Below are 26,084 nucleotides of genomic sequence, written 5' to 3'. Positions count from 1 at the left end.
AAAATTGCCTGAAGAAAGTGTAGGAAACATAAATAGATCAAAAGAAAATCACAGAAATCAGCAAACTTATCAAAGAATTATTTCCCAAAAAAGGGTGAAACTTAATGATCCTACGAGCAAATGTGTCCACCTTTAAAAAGGAAGGCAATAGGGGCACCTGGGTGGCTCAGTGGGTTAAAGCCTCTGCCTTTGGCTCAAGTTATGCTCTCAGGGTCCTGGGACCGACCCTGCATCGGGTTCTCTGCTCAGCAGGGAGCCTGCTTCCTCCTCTCTCTCTCTCTGCCTGGTTCTCTGCCTACTTGTGATCTCTGTCAAATAAATAAATAAAATCTTTTTAAAAATAAATAAATAAAATAAAAGGAAGGCAATAATTCCAAAGTGATACAAACTTTCCCAGAGCATAAAAAAATATGGAAAACTTCCCAATTCATTCTAAGAGAACTAGTGTAAAGCTTAAATGATAACAGATCGCCAAATGTACAGGCTCTAGAGGAGAGAATGGCAAATCCTTACACCAGTGCATATAAAGACAGAACAGATAAAACTTAAGTACATACTGAGTAAATGCAGAAACGTGCTTTGTTCCCAGTTGGAATGGCTCCACATAAACCCCATTTCTCACTAAATTAACTTCCAAATTTAATCCAATTCCACTTAAAATTTCAGAGAGAGGAAAGAGCTCTGGAGACATTTAACAATTCAGCCACGGTCCCCTAACTCTTCAATGCAGAGTTAAGATACAAAACCAGGTCTGTCTGACCCCAAAGGCCACCATCCTTTTCCCGGGGAGAGGAGATTACCTTGCAGAGGTAACTGGATCTTAGTAAAAATCGCTGACCCTCCCCGCCACTTCAAACCCCTCAGATTGTTTTGGGAGGTTGGGGTACCAGGTGGTGGGTATTATAGAGGGCACGGATTGCATGGAGCACTGGGTGTGGTGAAAAAATAATGAATACTGTTATGCTGAAAATAAATAAATTAATTTTAAAAAATCGTTGACCCTGAACAGCAAGGGGTCATTCTGATGGAATAATGACACAGGAGCTCAAAGTCTTTTAAAAAGACATATTCCCCCAGAAAAACTACGTAATGAACCACAAACAAGTAACAAACGACAATAAATACATCTCTCTCAATTACTTTGAATGTAAATGGACTAAGCTGCAATCAACAGACAGGATGTCAGAATGGATTAAAAAACAGACGTACTGGGTGCCTGGGTGGATCAGCAGGTTCAAGCCTCTGCCTGCGGCTCAGGTCATGATCCCAGGGTCCTGGGATCGAGCCCCACATTGGGCTCTCTGCTCAGAGGGGAAACTGCTTCCCTTCCTCTCTCTCTGCCTACCTCTCTGTCTACTTGTGATCTCTGTCTGTCAAATAAATAAATAAAATCTAAAAAAAAAAAAAGAAAAAAGACATGTATATGCTGCCTACAAGAAGCAGACGTATGTATATGCTGCCTACAAGAAACTCACTCCAGACTGACAGAAAGTGAGAGGAGAGAAAAACATCTATCATGCAAATGGATGTTAAAAGAAAGCTGAGACAGCATACTTATATGTGACAGAATAAACTATTTTTTAAGATTTATTTATTTATTTGAGAGAGAGAGAGAGCAAGAGCACTTGAGTAGGGGGACAGATAGAGGAGAGAGAATCCCAAGTGGACTCACCGCTGAGCGTGGAGCCCAACGCAGGGCTCTATCCCACAACCCCGAGATCACGACGTGAGCTGAAATCAAGAGTCAGATGCTCAACTGACTGAGCCACCCAGGTGCCCCGGGACAAAATAGACTTTTAAAAAAGGAATGTAATAAGAGACAAAGAAGGACACTATGTAATAATAAAAGGAACAATCCAACAAGACAATGAAACAATTATAAATATATTTATGTACCCAACATGGGAGCACCCAATACCAAAAGCAATTACTAACAAACATAAAGGAGCTAATCAATGGCAACACGATAACAGTAGGGGACTTCACCATCCCCCTTACATGGATGGACAGATCATCTGTGGAGAAAATCAACAAAGAAACAGTGGCTTTGACTGACACACTGGAACAGATGTATTTAACAGATATATCCAGAACACTCCATCTTAAACAACAGAGCACACATTCTTTGCAAGTGCACACAGAACATCTGCCAGAACAGACCACACATTATGCCATGAAACAAGGCTCAACAAATTCAAAAAGATCGAAGTCATACTATGCATCTTTTCTGACCACAACACTTTGAAACTAGAAGTCATCATAAGAAAAAAAATTTGGAAAGACCACAAATACAATGTAGGTTAAATAACATGCTACTAAACAATGAATAGGTCAAAAAAGAAATCAAAGAAGAAGTAAAGAATTACGTGAAAATAAACGAAAATGAAAACACAACAATCCAGTATCTTTGGGGTGCAGCAAAAATGATTTTTTTAAAGATTTTATTTATTTATTTATTTGAGAGAGAGCACAGAGGGGAAAGTGAGAGGGAGAAGTGAGAGGGAGACTCCCCGTTGAGGAGAGAGCCCGATGGAGGGCTCGATGCAGGGCGTGATGCAGGGCTCATTCTAAGGCCCTGAGATCATGACCTGAGCCAAAGACAGATGCTTCACTGACTGAGCCACCAGGGCGCCCCAACAAAAATGATTCTAAGAGGCAAGTTTAGAGCAGTACAGACCTACCTCAAGAACCAAATAAATCTCACCAAAAAACCTAACCTTACGTACTAAAGGAGCAAAAAAAAAAAAAAGGAACAACAAACAAAAGCTAAACCCAGAAAGAGGAAGGAAATAATAAAGATTAGAGTACAAACTAATTATAAACGAACAATAGAACCAAAAAACCAAAAAAACAATAGAACAGATTAATGAAAGTAGTAACCAGTTCTTTGAAAAGATCAAGAAAATTTGATAAACTTCTAGACAGACTCAGGAAAAAAAGAGAGAGAGAGAGAAAGAGAGAGGACTCAAACAAAATCACAAATAAGAGAGGAGAAATAACAAGAAACACCACAGAAATGCAAACAGTTGGAAGAGGATATTATGAAAAATTATATGCCAACAAAATGTACAATCTAGAAAAAAACGGATAAATTCCTAGAAACATATAATCTACCAAAACTGAAACAGGAAAAAAGAAAATGTGAACAGACCAATAACCAGCCACGAAATTGAATCAGTAATCAAAAAACTCCCAACAAACAGAAGTCCAGGACAAGATGGCTTCAGGGCCAAATTCTACCAAACATTTAAAGAATTGAAATCTATTCTCTCAAAATTCCAAAAAATAGAAGAAGGAAAACTTCCAATTTCATTCTATGAGGCAATTATCATCCTGATACCACAGCAAGATAAAGATACCACAAAAGAAAGAGAACTACAGGCCAAATCTCTGATGAACATGGATGTAAAAATCCTCAACAAAGTACTAGGAAACTGAATCCAACAATATACTAAGGAAATTATTCACCACGATCAAGTGGAATTTATTCTCAGGATGCAAGTGTGGCTCAATGTTCACCAATCAATCAACATGATACAAGAAAGGATAAGAACCATATGATCATTGCAATAGATACAGAAAAAGCATTTGACAAATACAACAACAAAAGACTTCAACAAAAGTCTAAAGGGAACATACCTCAACATAATAAATGTGTTATATGAAAAACCCACAGCTAATATCATCCTTAATGGGGGAAAACTGAGAGCTTTTCTCCTAAGGTCAAGAACAAAATAAGGATGTCCGCTCTTACCACTTTTGTTTAACGTAGTACTGGAAGTCCTAGCCTCAGCAATCAGACAACAAAAAGAAGTAACAGCCATCCAAATTGGTAAGGAAGAAGCAAACTTGTACTATTTACAGGTGACATGACACTATATATGGAAAATCCTAAAAACTCCACCAAAAAACTACTAAAACTGATAAATGAATTTGGTAAAGTCACAGGATACAAAATCATCATACAGAAATCTGTTGCATTTCTATACACTAATAATGAAGCAGAAGAAAGAGAAATTAAGAAAACACTCCCAAGGCACCTGGGTGGCTCAGTGGGTTAACCCTCTGCCTTTGGCGTGGGTCATGATCCCACGGTCCTGGGATCAAGCCGGGCATCAGGCTCTCTGCTCAACAGGGAGCCTGCTTCCCTGCTCCCCTCTCTGTCTGCCTCTCTGCCTACTTGTGACCCCTGTCTGTCAAATCAATAAATAAAATCTTTAAAAATAAGAAGAAAGAAAAAAACAAAGAAAACATTCCCATTTGTCCCCCAAAACAACAAAATACCTAGGAATAAACTTAACCACAGTGTGAAAGACTTGTACTCTGGAAACTATAAAACACCGATCAAAGAAACTGAAGACAACACAAAGAAATGGAGAGACATTCCACGCTCGTGGATTGGAAGAACACCATATTTTTAAAATGTCCATAACACCCAAAGCAATCTACAGATTTAATGGAACCCCTATCAAAATACCAACAGCATTTTTCAGAGAACTACAACAAACAATCCTAAAATTTGTATGGGACAGCAAAAGGCTGTGAGTTGCCAAAGCAACTCTGAAAAAGAAAAAACTGGAGGCATCATGATTCCAGACTTTAAGTTTTATTACAAAGCTGTAGCAACCAAAATAGTATGGTACTAGCACAAAAAAAGACATATAGATCAATGGAACAGAAGAGAAAAACCAGAAATAAACCCACAATTACATGGTTAATTAATCTACGACAAAGCAGGAAAACAATAGGAAATGGGAAAAAGATAGTCTCTGCAACAAATGGTGTTGGGAACTCTGAACAACAACAGAGACCACTCTCTTTCACCACACACCAAAAGAAACTGCAAGAGGATTAAAGACCTAAATGTGAGATCTGAAACCATAGAAATCCTAGAAGAGAGCAGACAGTAATTTCTCTAACACCAGCCACAACATCTCTCTAGATATGTTTCCTGATTTAAGGGAAACAAAAGCAAAAATAAACTACTGGGACTACATCAAAATGAAAAGCTTTGGCAGAGCAAAGGAAACAATCAACAAAACTAAAAGGTAACTTACGGAATGGGAGAAGATACTTACAAATAGTATCTCTGATAAACATTAGTATCCAAAATATAGAAAGAATGGATACAACTCAACACCCAAAAAACAAAACAACCCAATTTAAAAAATGACAAAAGACATGAACGTTTTTTCCAAAGAAGACAAGCAGATTGCCAACAGACACACTGAAAGGTGTTCGGCATCACTCATTATTAGGAAATGCAGATCAAAACCACAGTGACGTCATCACCTCACACCTGTCCGAATGGCTGAGATCAACAACACAAGAAACAACCAGTGCCGTTGAGGATGTAGAGAAAAAGGAACTCTCCGTGCACACTGTTGTGGGAATGCAAACTAGGTGCAGCCACTGTGGAAAACAGTACAGAAGTTCCTCAAAAAGTTAAAAATGGAACTACCCTAAGACCAGTAATTGCATTACTGGGTATTTAGCCAAAGAATGCAAGAACCCTAATTCAAAGGGATACATACACCCCTATGTTTACAGCAGCATCATTAACAACAGCCAAACTGTGGAAGTAGCTCAAGTTTCCATCAACTGATGAATGGATAGAGATGTGACATACACACATACACATACACGTGCTCATGCACGCACACGCACACACACACACAGGAATACTATTCAGCCATTAAAAAAAAAAACGAAATCTAGCCATTTGCCATGACATGGATGGAGATATAGAGTATTATGCTAAGTGAAATAAGTCAGTTGGAGAAAGACAAATACCATAGGATTTCCTTCATAGGTGGGATTTAAGAAACAAAACAAATGAGCAAAGGGGAAAATAGAGAGAGAAGGAGACAAGCCAAGAAACTGATGATCACAGAGGGGAGGTTTGCGGGGATGGGTTAAGCAGGTGATGGGGGTTAACACGTGTTCTCATCATGACCAGCTCTGAGTCATGTAGAGAATGGCTGAATCGCTGTATCATACACCTGAAACTCTTAACACTGTATGTTAATGGTACAGGAATTGAAATTAAAAACCTCTAAGACCCCAAAGACACAGATGTCATGAAAAGAAGGGCCATCTGTACCCCAATGTTTATAGCAGCAATGGCCACGGTCGCCAAACTATGGAAAGAACCAAGATGCCCTTCAACGGACAAATGGATAAGGAAGATGTGGTCCATATACACTATGGAGTATTATGCCTCCATCAGAAAGGATGAATACCCAACTTTTGTAGCAACATGGACGGGACTGGAAGAGATTATGCTGAGTGAAATAAGTCAAGCAGAGAGAGTCAATTATCATATGGTTTCACTTATTTGTGGAGCATAACCAATAGCATGGAGGACAAGGGGCGTTAGAGAGGAGAAGGGAATTTGGGTAAATTGGAAGGGGAGGTGAACCATGACAGACTATGGACTCTGAAAAACAATCTGAGGGGTTTGAAATGGCGGGGGGGTGGGAGGTTGGGGTACCAGGTGGTGGGTATTATAGAGGGCACGGCTTGCATGGAGCAGTGGGTGTGGTGAAAAAATAATGAATACTGTTTTTCTGAAAATAAATAAATTGGAAAAAAAATTTACTATGGAATTTGTTGTACTGAACATCTCATTGTGATGGTAAATAGGTTAAAATTGTTCAAAAAATTGAACAGAACTAGAATAGCGGGAAAGAATTAATTAAAAATAAAAGTTGTATCCATGAAAAAAAAAAAAAACTTCTAAGAAAAAAAAGGAAGAAGGCGTATTCCTGATCAATCCATAGGAGTTTATCATTAATTTTGAACAAGATTCTGTAGTTATCACATTCATTCTAAAACACTTTTCCCTATGTATTATTTACTTAGAGAGAAATATATTGTTTTATTTACATACAAGTACCCTGGGGACCTAATTTGCATAATTTTGTAATTCACTCTCCATTGTTAAGACTGGCAGACGATTTCATCATTTCTGCCAAATCCAGGTCACATCCCAGTTCCCTGCGGCACCAATGCCTAGAGGCTGAGGCATCTTTTAAGTGGGACATCAGATAGCTAGTTGAGAACTACCTAAACTCACCCCAAAATAATAAATGGCTTCTCAAGATCTGCTCATAAGGTATTTAATTATTCCTGATGCCCCATAAGGAGAATTATGAAAAAATTATTATAATTGTCACAATATTATTATAAAAATCCATGAGATACATATGTGGAATGAGCTTTATTACTACTATTAGAAACTCCTTCCTGTCCACTTCTCTTTTCACCTAATATCTCCCTTCCCACATCCTAGGGCTGCCTCTCCCTATTTGCTCACCCCAACTTGAACTTGATTCACACCCGCAACCAGTCCTGAAGTCAGTTTCCATTCTAGATGTGAATCCACTGGTTACCTCCCTCGCTTGTCCTCTCCCATAGCCAAGAGGAAGAAAGGACTGCTGTGTTTCCTGCAAACGGTAAGTCACATGGCAACCCTCTAGTGCCTTGGATAATTGAGAATTGACTGCCTCGTCACCAAATGTTCTCTTCTTTTAAATGCCTTATTACCTTCCATTTGAACCAGGGACCCAGCCAAGAAACCATCCGTCCGTGCCCATTTGGCCTGGCATCAACAGGACAGGAATCTCTCCTACTAGGCCTGCTAGAACTGCACCCTCCTGACTACAGACCTCAGAAAGCAACCATGAACTCTTGTGCCCAATGGACTCTGAAGGACATCTCCCCACATCCTATGCTTGGCATTTTCTGGGAGGCAATGAGACTTCACCTCCACCTACCAGCTGTCTGGAACCCGATGAAGGCCGGCACGGAGCGCGCGGGAGGGGCGGTGGAAATGCTCATGGTGTAGTTGGTGCCTTGGTGCAGATCTAGGCACACTTCTGGGGTCCTGCTTTCTGTGGTCACGTTGACTGTCTCCTCATGAACTGATTCCATAGAGTACAACCGTTGTCCTTTTATGTATATCTTTGGTGGGGGGGGGTAGAAAAAAGAACCCACTGTGACTCTGGTGAAAACAAGGGAAAGAGACTTGGTGGAACTCAATCCCATTGTCCTACTGTTTCCTTTAATCCCACACTGTGCTCGCAGGGGAGATGAATGAGGTCAGCCTCTGCTATCAGGTATCAAGGCTGATCAGCCCAGTCACCAGTGGACCCTAAGAAGTGACATAAAATGAGGAGTCCCTCTAGGGAGGCTTATGCTGCACGCAAAGGACCAGCCGTCCATGGAGGCCGTCGCACCCTGAGAACCACTCGCTGCCTCCTGTTCCCGAGGCAGCAGATGCTTCTCCTCTTCTGGGGGCGTGATATTCGTGTGCTGGGAAACAAGCAATCATGATGATGCCAAATATAAACATATCCCCACACACACACCCTGCCGGAGGACACATATATTAAATGCAGAATGTAAAGTAAAATAAACCAGATATCTGAAAAAAAAAATCTGATCACTTTTGAAAAGAACAGTCAGACTCTTGGGTGGAGAAGCCTTCATGAAAGAAGTCTCTCCAAGTCATGCTCCCAGAGGGAAAAAGTGGAACATTTTACTTACCACGTAGACAGTCTTGGAGAGGATGCTTCCTGGGCTTACCTGCCACCTCACGCAGGTGTTATTAAACACGGATACAGCACGGATTTCTGTAATTATTTCTGCAACAGAAAAAGAGAGTCCATTCACAAAATGCCATCAGCAGCCTTTGGCATGACTTAGTTTCGTGGTGCTGCTTGTATCTCCGCTAATCACTGTTCAGAGGTCTGATTCAGACACCAAATCAGGCCATTCAAACTGCCCCAGGCCAAGTACCCCATTTATCTCCACCAAGAATGAGCCTGGCCCATTACCTGACTTGGATGAGAAGAAAAGCTAGGTACCCGCTTGAGAACGGCTAAGAACTCCAAGCTGTGATTGGCCTGGTAGGCCACTGGATGCCACTGGCGTTCCACTCCTGTGGGATGGGGAGCCGCCCCCAGCTGCGCCCTGACTCCTCTAGGCAACTGCTCAGGAAAGAAGTGTTTCTGGCTTCATCCCACCTGGCTGACAAAACCCTCTTATTGCCAGGTCACTGCTGTCCCGAAAAGGGGCAGCAGTCCCCACACAGGGCCATTCCTCAGGAGCAGCTCAGAGTAATTGAAATAAATTCTCCATAACCTCCCCAGATATTTCTGGGGCTGCTCTAACTGAAGCCATTTAATTCTGACCTATCAGAAAGCCACCGATTTCTCCAAGTTGTCTGGCTTTTTAAAAATATTCAGTGTGGGGGCACCTGGGTGGCTCAGTGGGTTAAGCCTCTGCCTTCGGCTCAGGTCATGATCTCGGGGTCCCGGGATGGAGCCCTGCATCAGGCTCTCTGCTCAGCGGGGAGCCTGCCTCTCCCTACTTCTCTGCCTACTTGTGATTTCTGTCTGTCAAATCAATAAATAAATCATTTAATAAATAAATAAACAAATAAACATTCTGTGTGCATTTCATGTAATAACTTTGGCAAATTGGGAAACTGTATTAGGGCCTTGGTTCTGAGGTCACAGTTTCCAATGGACGGTATTGACTCTCTGTCCTTCCCGGCTCTACTCACGGGACCCCTTACCCCTGCTTTCTGGGATGTCATTCCCCATCGTGTAATAAATGTAAGCCCTGTGCCTCAGGCTCTGTTTTCTGGGAAACCCAAGGTAAGATTCCCATCAAGAGGGTGAGGAAAAATAATTCTCCATCTCAGAAGATGGCTCTTTTCGGCTCTCCCTCTCAGTTCTCTCCCTTCGCCTCTCCCTTCCTCAGCCTCCAACATGGGAAAGAAAGCCTGCACGCCGGGCACTGAATACGGACTCATTTCCCTTGCAGCCAGAACTAATGCTACCGTTAGACAGACCCTAGTCTACTGATGATCTCTTTGCCATATAAGACTTTACATCTTTGGGTGGCTCAGCTGTTGAGTGACTGCCTTTGGCTCAGGTCGTGATCCTGGAGTCCAGGGATCAGGTCCTGCACCCAGCTCCCTGCTCAACGGGGAGTCTGCTTCTCCCTCTGAACCTACCCCCTCTCATGCTCTCTCTCTTGTTCTCTCTCTCTCTCTCTCTAATAAATAAATAAAATATTTAAAGAAAAAAAGAGATTTTACATCTTTACTAAATCATCCATCAGCAGCATTACTGGGTCTTGGCTAAGCCTAGGTCAGGCTGTGAGTAAGTGAGAATAAATACAGGCAGACAGAGAAAACAGACCAATTCCTGAGAGACACCAGAGGATCACCTATGGCTATCTAAAGCATCCCCGGGTCTCTACATCAGTAATTCTCCCAGAGCACAGATAAAATGAAATCAAAGAAATACTCCAGTTGTGGACATGGGTACCCCAAGAGATGCAAAGATCCTATCTGTTCACCCCCTTGGGGAGCATGAAGATGGTGCTGGTGTCAGTGTTTTATCAGCTTGAACAAGCCCCAAATACTCTGGCCCCTCCCTTCCCCATCACCCTTCAAAGGTGTTAGAGCCCTGGACTCCTCTGCTCCCTCACACATTCCTCTGAAACTAACTCACCACCTGGTCCAGAGGAAACGGAAACAGACCGCCCTCACCTTGTCTCTGACTGCCAGTAAAGCAAATTTCCTTCTCACTGGGGACCCCTTTGCCACCCAAACAGAGATGAGAAAGGAGACATGAACGTTTCCTTTCTTGTCCTTCCTTTTTGCTCATTCACTATGACAACAGCAAATGATATCTCAAAATTGCCATCTGCCTCCTGCCTGTGCCATGCTCTCTTGCACAGATGGGACCAAGATCTGATTACAGGGATGTCAGATAGCTCATCCCAAGGAGCAGCTTAACAAAATGCAGTTGCTTTCCCCTCCAGGTGTCCACAAATCAGCTGGAAAGATCTCTTTATAAACCCATCAGATAGTAAACATCACATAAATGCTGCTCCCTTAAAGAGATACCCTAATTCTAATAGTACCGATAATTGCACACATTTCTGGAAGTTCTCTTTGGAACTGACTCCAGGGCTCTTTCTGTACCACTCACTGAATGATTACCAAATGCCAAGCATCCTCCCATGCCAGGCACTGGGCTATGACAATAATTAGAACAAAAGTCCTTCCCTCAGGAACATGTTGTCTAATGGAGGGAGCAAACATATAAGCAGGGAAATTAGAACCTGATAAATTGTAGAACAAAGTTACACACAAGTACCATGGGGTCTAGAGAAAGAAGCCACCCACCCTCACTGGAGGGTCTGGGGAAGCCGGCTTTGTGGAGGGCATGACCTTGATGGGTGAAAGGCTGAAGACTGGGGAACACATCTAAGCAAACAGACAGCAGGGTTAACGCCTGGAACCATAGGGGCTGTGGCATATTCTGGGTGCTAAGAAGGAAACAAGACAGGATCAGACGGGGAATGACCCCACTTGCCACGCTAAGGGCAGACTTATTCCTATAAGCAATGGGTAGCTAAAAGCAGGAACATAATGGTGCCTTTTTTTCCTTTAGAAAGATAACTCTGGCGTTTTGCAAAGTAAACACTGGAGTAGAACTGGAGATCATAAGAACAGGATACTCTTTACCCAGCGACTATAAGATGCCAAACACTGACAGATCTTTAAAGACCAGATCCTTCTTACAATTGCAGTTGTAAGAAGCGACAGCGAACATTTACTGAGTTGTTATTATGTACCTGATAATATGTATAGAACTTTAATAGCGTTGCTTATTTAATCTTCAAAATAGCTCCAGGATAATAATTTCATAACACGTCACACCATCACACTGTGTGCCTTAAACTTATGCAGGAATGTAAGTCATTATTTCTCAGTAAAACTGGGGGAAAGTATATTAAAAATTAATTTAAAATAAGCCCATGAGCTTAATATTATTATGTCCATTTTCTAGACCTGAGGCTTGGAGAAATTACACAACCAGCCAAAGGTCATGTGGGTTGTAAGGTTACAACCAGTCAAGTCAGGATTCAGAACTAGGACTGCCGGATTCCAGGGCCAGGACGGGCTGGGGGGCACTGTGGCGCGGTGTTCAGCAGGGAGGAGGAGAGGGGGCCTGGGGGCTGGGTAGGAAAGCCATTAGACAATTCTGAAGGAGAAGCAGTAGAAGGTGAGTGATGGGGAACAGCCGGGAAGTTGGATGACTGCTAGCCTTTGAGCTTGAGAGTCCGAATGAATTGCCTTGTACTCTTGTCCTGAGAAACAGAGGAGGAAGCACCCTGGGGCTGGGAGAAAAAAACCAACGAACTGTGTTTAGAACATGCTAGATAGGAGTTATCTACAGACTATCCAGAATCAGCAAGGTGTGGAAGGTCGTTGAGACTAAGTGTGGAGAACCATCCAGGGAGGATACAGAGAGCAGCCCAATGGCAGAACGTGGAAAACATGGACGCCAAGAGGAAACAGAGCAGAGGACACAGAGCAGAAACCCCAGAGGACACAGAGCAGCAGAGAGGCGGGGAGACTGGCTGGAGGTGGGACGCTTGGAGGTCAAGGAAAGGAGATGGGAAGGAGTGTCCGCTTCCTCCCAAGTTATCTCCCTTCCTTCCCACCAATTCCCCACAACCCCTCCCCTCCGACCCAAGAAGCACCAGGGAAAACCTCCACCTCTTTCTTCATTCACATGGTTCCTGGTCCCCTGACAGAGTGAGCAAAGTGCCATGATGAGCTGTGAAGCTTGACTTCGTGTGGAGGTAGGGAGAGCAGGTCTGGGTCTTGTCCAGCTACATATATGTATGTACGTGTATGTATCTATGTATGTATTTTAGTATTCTCCTAGCACCCAGCATTTACTTCTCTGCAGTACTTATCACATCTACAACTGAATAATTCTGTAATTGATTACTTAGTGTCTGTCTCTCCTGTAAGCATGTAAGCTCTATGACAGCAAAGACCAGGCTTATCTTTCTATCCCCAGAACCTAAGAGAGTACCTTAGATATTTGTTTTAATATTTATTATTTGGTTGATTGGCTGAACGGATGGATGAATGGATGGATAGGTGAACAACAATAGTAAAAGTTGTGGGAAGGTTAAGAGGACTGAGGAGTGAAACTAGAACAGGAAGTTGTCAGGTGGTCACTAGGGAGCTCGGGGAGAGAGCGACAGTGACTGAAGGCTCCGGGTGGCTGACTGTAGGCTGGGAAGAGACGTAGGGAGGAAGGAGACAGAGGCAGTGGGCATAGACCACACTTAGGAGTCCCACTGTGGACAGGGACTGACGCAGCGGACTCTCTTGGTTTCCAACTTTATAAGCTTCTCAAAAAACTTATATATAACCTATAACCCTCTCTATTTTTTGAAACAGTAAAAGATCATTGAGAATAAGTTCAGGTGATCCAAGCAGATGGTCAAGCTCAGTGTCATTTCTCGTCAAAAACAGTACCTGATTTCCAAATGACTGATCGTCTACTATGACTCACAAACTACTTCCAAAGGCAATTCCCAAACACAGATTACAAAACAGATATATTTTGATAATGGCAGCACCCCTGAAATCGAAGTGACTACTTTGAATAAGTGTATACTTGGCCATAAGAGTTCTACTATCTGTCCTTTCCTGTTTTTCAGTCTTCAGAGTCACGTACAGTAGGTAGAAGTAGCAGGACTTAGAGGAACGCTTTCCTAAAATGCATTATACACCTTAGGATGGCTTTTTTGTGGCCCATGAATAAAGTGATGTATGTTTGCTTATACTGACTTTTGTGTATATTAGAAAAAATACATACAGTTCATCGAAATCGTAATATCACATACCCTACAAAGTGTCTTTGATCAATACATTTAAATTATGATTTGAAATTTTAAATATAAGGTTTTTAAAGAAACCTATTTTTAAAAAAAATAATACTTTCGTTACAGCAAAATCATTAGGGTATAACACGTGACTCAAGCTTGGTAGGACAGAGATTGTGGGCTTTCCAGGTGTCCAGACCGAAGTTCAAGTCCCACCTCTGCCATTTACTAGTTACTGAAGGACCCTGTGAACATTGCCTAACTTCTATGAGTCTCAGATTACTCACCTACAAAATGAAAAATACCAATACTTATTTTACAGGGTTTCCCTGAGGACAAAATGAAACCAAGCACGAAGACCCCTAGCAGAGCCCTGGGCATGCAAGTTGGTACCCAGCCAAAGGTAGCTATCATGCTTGACAGTCCAAACATTATACACATATTCAAACAAATCCCAGCCATGTGGCTATTTATATCAATGTGTCCATTTATTCCAGCTGACCTTTGTTTTCCATCTAAATTGCATTACCGCTGCAAGTGAGCAGTCACTAGGCTGAAAAGGAAGATCGACAACACAACTGAGGGGCAGAGGCTAACAGGAGGCCTGGAGGCACTTGGACTCAGGGCCTGAGTTGGGTTGGAGGGGGGCTCAGAAAGCATCACAGCCAATAAACAGTCTGTGTTTCCATAGTGACGTTACCCTTCTAAGAGCGCAGCTTGACTGAGCATCAACCTTATAATTATTAACTCAGATTCTAAACATGAGAAGCCAAACGACCCGAGCAGAAGGAAAGCCAGGGACAGTCTTATCAAGAATGAATCAGCCTCTTTGATCTTGAGGTAAACCAACCCACTAAACATCAAGCTTCCACCTGGGGTTTTTCCAGACACTAAAATGGTTGCCTAATTCTCAGCTGTCTGGAGGTTCCAGTTCAAACCGGCCTTAATGAAAAAGAAGGGGGAAAAAAAAAAAATAGTCCCACCACTTTGCCAGCGTTCACACTCCATTAAAAACATACACAGATCCATGCTGCTCATCCAAAGAGACAAGGTCTCCGAAAATATTTTTAACTAAAAACAATCCAGGTGAAGTGAAGACAGATTATTCCACCGAATTTGGAACTCAACATTCAAGTATAAAGAGAGGGGTAAACAGAATGAAAACAGAGAGCAGAGGTAGAAGGCATTCAGAGGCTAGGCAGAGAAGCAGGCGATGGGAGGAAAATCCAGAAGGACATCAAAGAGGGTGAACACAAAGTACACAGGGGGAGCTGGTGCAGGAGAGGCGTGCAGAAATGGATGAAAAACAGAGAAGAGTCAGAAGAGGGTTCAGCTGGGTAAGAGCCATGGAAATCATCTCGCACTACATTTCCAGAAGCCTCTCCCCTACCTACCCACCCAGACTGTGTGTGCGCGCGCGGCACCGTGAATTAATCAGCACGTAAATCACTGCCTTTATCTGCGGAAATTGAATTTAGCTGCCAATCTTGATTGGGGGCATAGAGGCCTCCTCCCAGAAAGATCCCAGCTCTCAGGGAAAATGCCTTTTCTCTCCTTAAAGCTTGCGTAAACCCAGGGAAACAGCTGCCGCTGGAGCCACAGACTTTGTGAAAGGTGGCAGGCTGAGGACGGTAATTATAATTAGCAGTTACATAACATGTTTGTTCTTCAAAGTGCTCTACAAGCATCAGCTAATTAATAGCTTACTATGCCCCATGCGGATCCACTGGTTTTTCATGTAGTGACTAATCCCTGTACCCCCCACTGAACTCTGAATGGGGGAGGCAGAGCTGCCTGAGCCACGAAGCCAACGGCAGAGGGTCCAGAAGCTATGCCCGGCTCTCTAATCAAGGGACTCCATAGGGATCTCAGGGCCGGGAACACTTCCCCCAAATGTTTAACTGGGCTTCCCATGAGACAGCTGCCTCATTGCCTCCAAACAATTCTTAGAAGCGCTACTGAGATACACTAATAGAGTGGAATGGCCATCAGTCTGGTCCAATATGGTATGAGCACCTCTCGATTTTCCTAATGAGACTGGGACTCTGGAGTCCTTGGTGTTAGTTACAGGACTGCCCTCGCTTCTCTCTGCAGGTAGGGTTAGGTCAACGAGAACTCCCTAAGAACAGGTTGAATTCGATCACTGGGTTCACACCCACGTCTACCCTTCTTTGTTTCTATGCTCACGGTCTCTGGCCTACATCCTCTTTCATCTGAGGCAGAGACAAACCAAGGTGGGAAGTGCGTGGCATAGATGCCTCCAGTAGCAGCGCTGAATTCTTCACCTATTTCAGGGAAGTCCATGAATATCCTGAGTCTGTAAAACATTTCACATATGTGCATACACACATTTCTTTGGAGATAAGTCTATTTACCCTGTTGCCCCATACATTCCAAGAAGGTAGTGTCCAGCAAAGTACCTCAACCATAGTGTATGCTAAATGGATACCTATTAAATCAATTTGATAGATTTCACCAAATTCCTATGCCCCGCATGATTAGGAACCGTTGCTCCATGGATAATTAATCACTAGCAGTCCCCATGTTTTGCTTGCTCTGGCTAGACTTTCCCATGGAAAGCTCTGAACGGCAAGACCCAAGACATGCTAGCACGGTTCTGCCGCAGGTCAAACCAGAGACCCAGCCCAAAGCTACCTTGAGATTTCAATCTTCAGAGATCTGTCACTAGAGCCAAGCACGTCAACATCTAGAAACACATTCCCCAGAACAAGCATTTGTCACACCCCTAACCCTCACAAAACCCTTCTCCTACCTTATCCCTTGGAGGCCGTGCTATGAACTGAAGCATGAGGAAGTGCTTACTTGTAACTCATGAGAAGACCTTCCTCAAGACAGGCCAATAATTTCAGTAAAAGACCTAACAGGTAGAAAGTGCTTTAGACTTTTCAAAGTGTTCCCCATAAATGGTCTCATTCAATTCGCTCTCAATAACTCTTGAAATAGGAAAAGGAGGCTTTATTTTCCCCCTTTTATAGACGAAGAAACCGAGGATCTAAACAAATCACGCCTTACCCGATGACACACAGCCCACAGATGACACTGCTGGACTTTGCACTGCTGTCTCAGAACCCCTGTTCACCAGGAGCCCCATTTGGGGCAGATACCCAAAAGCAATGAAAGCAGACTCTCAAAGAGATATCTGCATGCCCGTCCTCACAGCAGCACTGTTCACAATGGCCGGAAGGTGGACGCAACACAAGTGTCCCTCAGTGATGAATGGATCAACAAAATGTGGCAAATACACACGACGGAATGTTATTCAGCCTTTAAACAGAAGGAAACCCCGCCATTTGCAAAAACACGGATGAACCCGCAGAACATCATGCTAAGGGAAGTAAGCCAGTCACAGAAGGACAAACACTGCCTGATTCTGCTTATATGAGGTATCTAAATTCGTCAAATCCACAGAAACAGAAAGTTAAATGGCGGTGCCATAGGGAGGAGGAAGTGGGGAGTTACTGGTTAACGGGTACCAAGTTTCAGTTTTGAAATAGGAAAAGGGTCTGGAGATGGGTTGCCCAACAGTGTGAATACACTTGACACTTTAAAATGGTTAAGGCAGTAGATTTTATGTTGTATGTGTTTGACCACAATTAAAGATTTAAAAACAAACATTAAAAAACCTCTTTACCCATTACACTACCTTTTCTTTGAAAAGCTGCCAACATGGGCTAAGTTAGGACTTTCCAGTATGCTCCCGGAGAAAACGGTTCAGGGAGAAACATTTCTCAGCCAGCCACGTAGAGGAGACGGGAATCACTGTGATTTCAGGTGAGTTGCAGAAGACAATGCCCAAGTTTATTTTTCCAATCCACCCTCTAAATCTTCAGGATTCAGCCAACACACCTAAAGCCAGGTGCCCACTCAGGTAAATGTCACAGCCAGGCACAGTACACAGAGGGAGCGGTGGGACAGCGGGCGGTCCCCATCTCCTATGGGCTGTTTGCTTCCAGGAAACAGAAGCCCCACAGAACAAAAGTCCATACCTGTGCATGTCAAAGCACTTTTCCTCCAAGTGCCTTTCTCGGTGCAGATGGAAGTGATCTTTCCCCCAGGGCTCTCAAAGCCCTCTTGACAGACATAGTGAGCCACACTGCCCGGGCTGGAGCTGTGATTCCCCACCAGCACTGCATGGCGTACTTCCGGAGGACGGCCACACTTGATCTCTGCAAAGGAAAGAAGCACAGCACAAGTTACAACCCCCAGCTTCTAGCCCTATAGTTCACATTTTAGGAAAAAAACATTTTGCCGCAATAGAGAACCCCTCATATGCGAAAGAGAAAACATGAACCCCATCAAATAATCCAGCTGCAGATACAGAAGATTGTTCGGGGGATGCCTGGGTGGCTCAATTGGTTAAGCGAGTGCCTTCGGCTCAGGTCATGATCCTGGAGTCCTGGGATCGAGTTCCACATCGGGCTCACTGCTCATCAAGGAGTCTGCTTCTCCCTCTGACCCTCCCCCTTCTCATGCTCTCTCTCTCAAATAAATAAAATCTTAAAAAAAAAAAAAAGAAGACGAAGAAGATTGTTCAGAAGTAGAAAAAATAGACATGCCCCAATTCAGTGAAACTTACAAACGTGTACACGTAGAAAATATTCCAATTGTAAGATTATTTACATTACAGAGAATTCTTTGGTCAATGAAACAATTCATCTGAGGTTTTTTTAAATATTAAAAATAGTAGGTACTTTTATTAAAAAAAAAGTAGGTACTTTTTCCTACATATCAGGAGATCACAAACTCCTAAGTAGATGATAACATAATTATTGTTTTGTTGCCAACTGATTATTAAATGAAATAGATACAAAATCTTTGAACTTTTAAAGCAAATTAATAGGGAAAGTATATATATATAGTCTAAACATTCACTTTATGTTTCAATAAAGGAAAAAAATCAGCTGCATAGAAGGAGACAAGCCTAGAATTATAAAACTGATTTGAAATTTGTTCTCTGCAGCTCTGACTAATAGGGCACACTAGAATATTTACAGAAACTATCTGAAGGAAATGGATTATGATGCCACCATTTCAGACTCAGCCAAACTTTACTTCATGTAAGAGTAGAAGAAAGTTATCTTCAAATATTTTGCAATTTTTGAAAATCCATACATTTATCTTTTCTGTTAAAAAAACAAAAACAAACCAAAAAAACCCTCCAGCCCAACAACAACAATAAAATGAACCAGAATTAATATCCTAAAAGAAGGGGAGGGCAGGTTTTAGAAGAAACACTAGCAAGCAATGAAATGTAAATGATGTGTAGCTTAAGTCTCCATAATAATTTAAATATGACTGGAGGGACGCCTGGGTGGCTCAGTCAGTTAAGCGTCTGCCTTAGGCTCAGGTCATAATCCCAGGGTTCTCAGATCAAGTCCTGTATCAGGCTCCTTGCTCAGTGGGGAGCCTGCTTTTCCCTCTGCCTGCCACTCCCCTGCTTGTGTTCTCTCTTCCTGAAAAAAATTTTAAAAATGTGGCTGCAGAGCTTGATATAACTAGGAGTAAAGGATTCTACAATGAAAAGTTGAACAGTGTAAAAAAGGAATAATTTGAAAATAAAATTCCAAATTATTTCAAAAACTCTGAGCAATGAGGCAAGGGAAGAAACGAACATGCCAAATTCCTCACAAAGTCGTGGGAAGTTCATACATACACTTTTATTCAAGAAAGCATAATAAATCCAAAATAAGGAAGCTATAGTCGTTGCAAATACAGCCAAGAGTCTCAGTTATACCCAAATACAGAGAAAAATATATATATATCATTTCTGCTGTTCACTCTAATGTTTAGTTTTCTCCCCAGTCTGTAGAAAGCCAAGAAAATCACACAGTCTTGACATGCAGGCTTTTCAAATATAAGGGCAAAGTGCCTCTGACTCTTAGTTCCAGCTCAGGTCCTGATCTCAGGGTCTTGATATCAAGCCCTGTGTTGGAGTCTGCTTGAATTTTTCCCGCCCTCTCCCTCTGCCCCTCCTGCTTGTGCTCTTTCTCTCTTTCAAATAAATAAATCTTTAAAAAAATGTAAGTGAATTTATTGAGACAAAGAACTCAAGATAGAGAAAATGGTATGATCTGTTCCCAACTCCCCAACAACCATTCTTGGCCTTAGAAACAGGTAGCTTCTCTTAAATGAGCTTCTGATACAGAACTGGTGGATTTAATGGAACTGCACATGGCTCTGCCCCACTGTGGATGTCTGGTTTGTTGTAGAACCCCAGAGTTCTTTCCCAGAGCAAGCTTTCATCTGTTGAATTGAAGTTTTCAAGAGAACATCAATAAAACAGCTCAACCCACCCAACCCAGTCTCTTGGGTCTGTGATTTTATTTTTTTCTGAAAGATTTTTACTGATTTGTTTGATGGAGAGAAAGAACACAGAGGGAGAAGCAGAGGGAGAGGGAGAAGCAGGCTCTCCACTAAGCAGGGAGCCTGACGTAGGGCTTGATCCCAGGACCCTTGAGATCATGACCTGAGCCAAAGGCAGACACTTAACCAACTGAGCCACCCAGGCGCCCAGGCTCTGGGATTATTAAAGAAGAGTTCGTCTCTGGTCAGTGTAGATTCACATCATCAGCAGTTATGGGACCAGAACCAGATGGTCATTTCATAAATCCTCCAACCCTGCCCACCTCAAAAGTCCCATACTTGCTCATAGGGATTTTTTACCTTTTCATACTTGTTTACCAGACACAAGGCTTCTTAGCCCTCGTCATGTTTTTCCCAGCACCAAACCTTTAGACGTATCAACCGGCCCAAAACAAGACATGAGTATATTTTTGTGTACCTGGGCAACCAACCGAACAGGTGGTTAATGTTTCATAAGGCTGCCCAGTCATTGCTGACATCTAAAATATCTTCTAGCTAAAACTAGGGTTTAGCTATAGCAGGGAATAGAGGGAACAGCAGTGAAGAGATTGAGTGTAAGGGTTTATGTAGGTTTATGGACCTTGAAGCTGGAATTCTAAACAGCACGTTGGAGAGGTTTGGGAAGGAACCTAGTGATAGATCATTGGGTTAAGGGAGAAGTGCAGATTCTAAAGGTATAAGAGTACAGAAGATACCTATGTTGGCTTCCACCTTTGGACGTGACTAAGAATAGTGGAAGGCATGTAAAAATATAAGATTTTTAAAAATTCGTATCAAAAATATTAATTTGGGAGTTGATGAGAGATCAGTAGCTCAGTCTCTGGGGACTACAGTTCAGAGACTCAGGGAGATGCCCAGTGGTGGGCAACCATGACTTGGTGAGTTCCCGTCCCATAGCTACTCAAGATGGATAGTCCCTTGGTGAGAGATAGAGTGGATTCTAGCATGACTTGGATCAAACACATGGTTCTAAACAGCAGCTGTACATCTGAACTGCCTAGGGAACTTGGAAAGCACAGCCTCTCCCCTTACCCAGAGATAAGTCTTCCGAATCAGTAGTACGGAGTTGGGTTCTTGGCATCCACATTTCTACAAGCTTCCAAGTTTGAGTTTTATGCACACGCTCAGCTCAGAACCTAAATTAAATACTAGTAGGAATAGCTACCATTTATCATCACATGCTTGAGGGCTTAATGTCTTTCTCTGAATATATTATGTCTTCCCAAATATATGGTCAGTCTGGAAAGAACAGAATCTTTATTTGATCATCTCCTGAACTCCCACAAAGCCTACTTAAAATAATACGTTTTGCATAGTAAATACAATAAGTAATTGTTCATCGATAGCTTGCCACTACTTTATCATTGTTTGAGATGTAACAAATGTTCCTTTGATATGAGTAACAGCCCCTGAGGAAAGAAAGAGGCATCAAGAAATTGTAAGTATAAATAACAAGACAGGTACACATTACCTTTACATTTGTTATCCAACAGAGGGAACACACACCTACCAAACGCCACATAGATGAAAGTGGAATAAAAGACTCATAAAAACTAATATCAGTGTTGTACCAGGGAATTCTGGGAATCTTGTTCAAACCTCAATCATTTTATTTTTTTTTAAGATTTATTTATTTATGGGGGAGCCAGGTGGTAGGTATTATGGAGGACACATAGGGCATGGAGCACTGGGTGTGGTGCATAAACAATGAATTCTGTAACGCTGAAAAGAAATTAATTTTTTAAAAAAAGATGTATTTATTTACTTATTTATTTATTTGACAGACAGAGATTACAAGTAGGCAGAGAGGAAGGCAGAGAGAGAGGAAGAAGCAGGCTCCCCACTGAGCAGAGAGCCCGATGTGGAGCTCAATCCCAGAACCCTGGGATCAGGACCTGAGCCGAAGGCATAGGCTTTAACCCACTGAGCCACCCAGGTGCCCCGAACCTCAATCACTTTAATCATAGTAGCATTCATCAAAGTCCTACTAAACATGTTTATTAAATATATACTATCTCATTTATTCATCAAAGAAAACCTTGCAAGGTAGGTGGTTTCTTCCTCACAAAGTTTAAAGATATGAATATGGAGCTTGAGAGCCCCTCAGAGCTCCTAAGAGCTTAAGTCATGTTCAAAAGTCCACCACCAATAGAAGACAGAGCCCGTACTCAAGCCATGGGATGTATGAACCCCAAAGTCCAAGTCCATTAAATCTGGGGAGCCTTACAGTGAAGGGGTCCAGTCTAGGCCCTGAATAGGACTGAGCTGAGAAGTTAGCTAAAACCTCAGGAGAAAAGGTTGCATAATGAAGCATTCAAATCAGATGGAAGAGTTCTGTAACAACTCCCTCTTCCAAATCTTGTCTCCCACAGCTTTCCCAGAGCAAGACAGCTGCTGGAAACAGACTTAACCTTACATCTGTGTGATACCCTGGAGCCTTCTTAGTACTGATGCTTAACCCCATAACGGGGTTCTGGCCTGGGTCTGGCCTGGCATATGGCCCTGTCACAGATATTCCCATCATGCTTTAGAGGGATGGCAGCCTCCACCACTTCTACTCAGACTTAGTGGTACCCAAGAAAGCAGATGGCTACCATTAAGAAAGACTCCAAAATCAATCCAACGGAGGCTGCAATAGGTAGTAAGAAAATTACAGTCCTCCACGAAATGCCCAAAGTTCTCACTATCACAAGGAACTAAGCCATTTAAAAACAGTTTATAACCAAAAGAAAGAAAAACAAATCTGCATTAGATATGCATTAGGGGTGTTCATTTAAGCACACATTTCTCTGGCTAATTATATTATGAAGGAACAACGTTTGGAGATGTGTCAGCAATACAGTCAACTAATTATGAACATGCTGGGAATTTTTTTTTAAGATTTATTTATTTGGGAGAGAGAGCATAAGCGCATAAGTAGGGGGAGAGGCAGAGGAGCAGACTCCCCTCTGACTCCCGCCGAGCACAAGCACGGAGCCTGATGTGGAGCTAGATCTCACCACCCTGGGAGCATGACCTAAGTGGAAAACAAGAATCAGATACTTAACTGTCTAAGCCACCCAGGCGCCCCCATGGTGGGGAATTTTTCCTTACCGTCCCACTATCTTTGATTTCATTCAAATAATCATCTTCAAAATGGGGTGGGGGGGAACTGTGCTGTGCCTGTTTCAAGGACCACATTCATACTGTAATTCCATTTCATATCTTGAAGGTAAAAATGTTTATCTACACTACTAGCTTTAATATGCAACCCAAGAGGGACGCCTGGGTGGCGCAGTTGGTTGGACGACTGCCTTCGGCTCAGGGCGTGATCCTGGAGTCCCGGGATCGAGTCCCACATCAGGCTCCCAGCTCCATGGGGAGTCTGCTTCGCTCTCTGACCTTCTCCTCGCTCATGCTCTCTCTCACTGTCTCTCTCAAATAAATAAATAAAATCTTAAAAAAAAAAAATTACAAATATGCAACCCAAGAAAACATTCCAGAAGGAAAACTGTTTGATGAAAGGTATCAGCAATTTATAACACCTAATCAACGGGCTATACCACTGGTATCATCCCCAATGGCAGCTTCTCATTAGAAACATCAGCACAATAATGTGATTGATTTCAGAAATAACATAGTAATATAAGGCTTCATCTAAGACTGTTTTAGAGAGCAATAAATACCAAACTGAGAAAGGGAAAAAAAAAAGACCAATAATGTCCATAAATTGAGGCAGACATCTTGCCAGCTACCAGGGGAATGAATGATAGACCTATTCCACAGGCTGATATTGACTCAAGAAAAGTCTTTCCAGAGAAATAAACTACTAGCTGGAGAGCTCTGGCAGAGGAGCAGAAACAAGTATGAAAACTGAAGAAAATCATATTAAAGTCAGTTTTCATTTACACAACAATAACAGAAATGTCCCTGTTGTGCCTTGGAGTCAAAGCAGAATTACAGATCACCTAGAGATCGGTGGGGTGGGGCAGGTTGGAAGAGGCCAAATGGTCAGGCAAATTAACACCAGAGTCTCCACTATACTTGTGTTCTGGATCAAATAATTCAGCACTTAGACCTTTATTGTCTTCATCTGCTTCATTTGGAAAAATGTCCCTTTCCCTCCCTTCATGGTAAGCTCTCCATGGGCTATACCTACATCCCATATTTTTAGACTACCCCCTGCAGTCATGTGAGTTATTAATATTCCTATGAATATTAATCTTTGTGACGTGTACCGGTAAGAAATACGGCCTAAGGAATGGGGCTGAATAAATGTAACCTTACGACGAAGTTTCACGTATTTTATGCCATGTTCATAATTTGGCCACATGTAGTTAGAGCCTTCTTCCAGGGTCATCTGAGCTCTTTATTCCACGTATCATCGATGTGGGGGGTTGGAATCTAGCATCTCAGTATGTGGCAACTTGCATTTAGAAAATGTTATTACGATCATCAAAGGAAAATGGGAGGGTTGTACGATGCCACGAAACACATTCTCAAGGAGAGCTTATTAACTGCGGTGACTAAGCTAATGAGCTCATTAGTACCAAAAAGTCCACTCGCCCTTAAGGCAGCAGAAAATAATAATAATAACTTTTTGATGTATTTTGTATTCCCAAGTCTTCCATGAACTTTAGCCTTGATGAACAATGCATTTCCTTCTGATCATATTCATAGAGAAAGCTCACTTGGAAGAAGAAAAAAAAATTCCATTTCACGTAACAACACTTATTGTCAACAAATAGCATCTGGTATGAAAACAGCTAGAATCTGAAGAGTCCAGAAACTGCAGGGGTGACAGAATAGGTGAAAGCGTGAGTGCTGGAAAGAAAAGAGAGTTTTCAATGTCTCTCCTGTAAGGATCTTTCGTTTGTAGAGGTGATAATGGTTGTTGACGCTTTGAACTGCACATGAATCTTTCTTTTTTTCCAAAAGTAACATTAAAACTCTTTATTTTAATGCTCTACTTGTAGGCAGAATACTTGAACTGAAAACTAATAAATTAGGTAAAGTGAAAGCTGGAGAATTTTAGACCTTTCCCTTCTATGGTGGGAAGTTTCGCAATGATCTGACATTTTGGTAAGAGACACTACCTGCCACTCCCCCCTAGATCATGACCGTCTCATTACAATGGTGAATATGAATCTGGCAGCACCGAGTGCTTTCTACCATTGTTTCTCATTAAATCTTCATAGCAGTTCTACAGGATGGAAACAATCTTACCCCTTCTACAGAAGGAAACCTGTTGAGAGAAGTTTAGAGCTAGTTCCGGAACTCCCGAGTGGTTCGCCCAAAACTCACACAAGTCTTTCCGATTCTAAGGTTCCCACTTCCCCACCCCATGGCAGTCTCATAACCAGCATCATGGTTCGTTCTGCACACTCCAGTGACTCTGAACATTTGTAAGGGATATATTTTAGTGGCATTTACACTGCAAAAGGATAACACAAGAGATGTGTTGTGTGCAGGCAGGAAATCAATATGGTCTTCCTAAATGTTTGAGATCAGTGTGTGGTGAGGTGCCCAAAATCCATTTCAAACAATTACCTGGAACACAGAAGATAAACACAAGATATGTGGCTGCCACTGTGTCCAGCCTGCCCCACGGCAGGCACCACGAGTCAATCAGAGCACTCTTTCCTGCTTGGCCTCCATGTGAACCTTCTCCACAGCCTGACTGAAAATCCCAAGAGAGCAGTGCAACAAAACTTGTCAACTGCCCCTCACCTGAATGCCCTAATTTGTGGTCCAACTTACATCAGAACTTTGTCAAATACTCTCAACTTGGCAGAGAAGAGATGGGGCTCTACTACAAGAACCTCAAAAGATGAAGAGTTGTCTCCACAATAATACGTATTCTTCAGGGCGGGTCCCAGCCCACACCGTGGACTCCCAGGCCCTCCAGCCTTTCCTCGTCGCCTCCCACCTCCAGCACTCACAAGGGTTGTTTCTAACATGGATGCTGCCTTCAAGAAAGTGCTTTGGGTTCTCATATTGATACA

The 26,084-nt window shown here is 42.5% G+C and overlaps 1 protein-coding gene across 4 annotated transcripts in view; it reads right to left on the bottom strand.

The window, feature by feature from the left end:
- Positions 1–26,084, bottom strand: part of SUSD1 (sushi domain containing 1) — a 131,387-nt gene that overhangs the window by 72,391 nt on the left and 32,912 nt on the right. For all 4 annotated transcript variants that reach the window (XM_044265134.1, XM_044265133.1, XM_044265137.1 and 1 more), the window contains exons 6-8: positions 17,724–17,903; positions 8,551–8,648; positions 7,779–7,965 (exon numbers count right to left, since the gene is read on the bottom strand). In XM_044265134.1, coding sequence (XP_044121069.1) covers positions 7,779–7,965; positions 8,551–8,648; positions 17,724–17,903 — 465 coding nt within the window. The remainder of the gene's footprint in view (positions 1–7,778; positions 7,966–8,550; positions 8,649–17,723; positions 17,904–26,084) is intronic.

The sequence above is a fragment of the Neovison vison genome, chromosome 9 (genome assembly GCF_020171115.1).
Source record: "Neovison vison isolate M4711 chromosome 9, ASM_NN_V1, whole genome shotgun sequence".
Taxonomy (NCBI): Eukaryota; Metazoa; Chordata; class Mammalia; order Carnivora; family Mustelidae; genus Neogale; species Neogale vison.
This window is presented reverse-complemented; position numbering and strand designations above follow the sequence as displayed.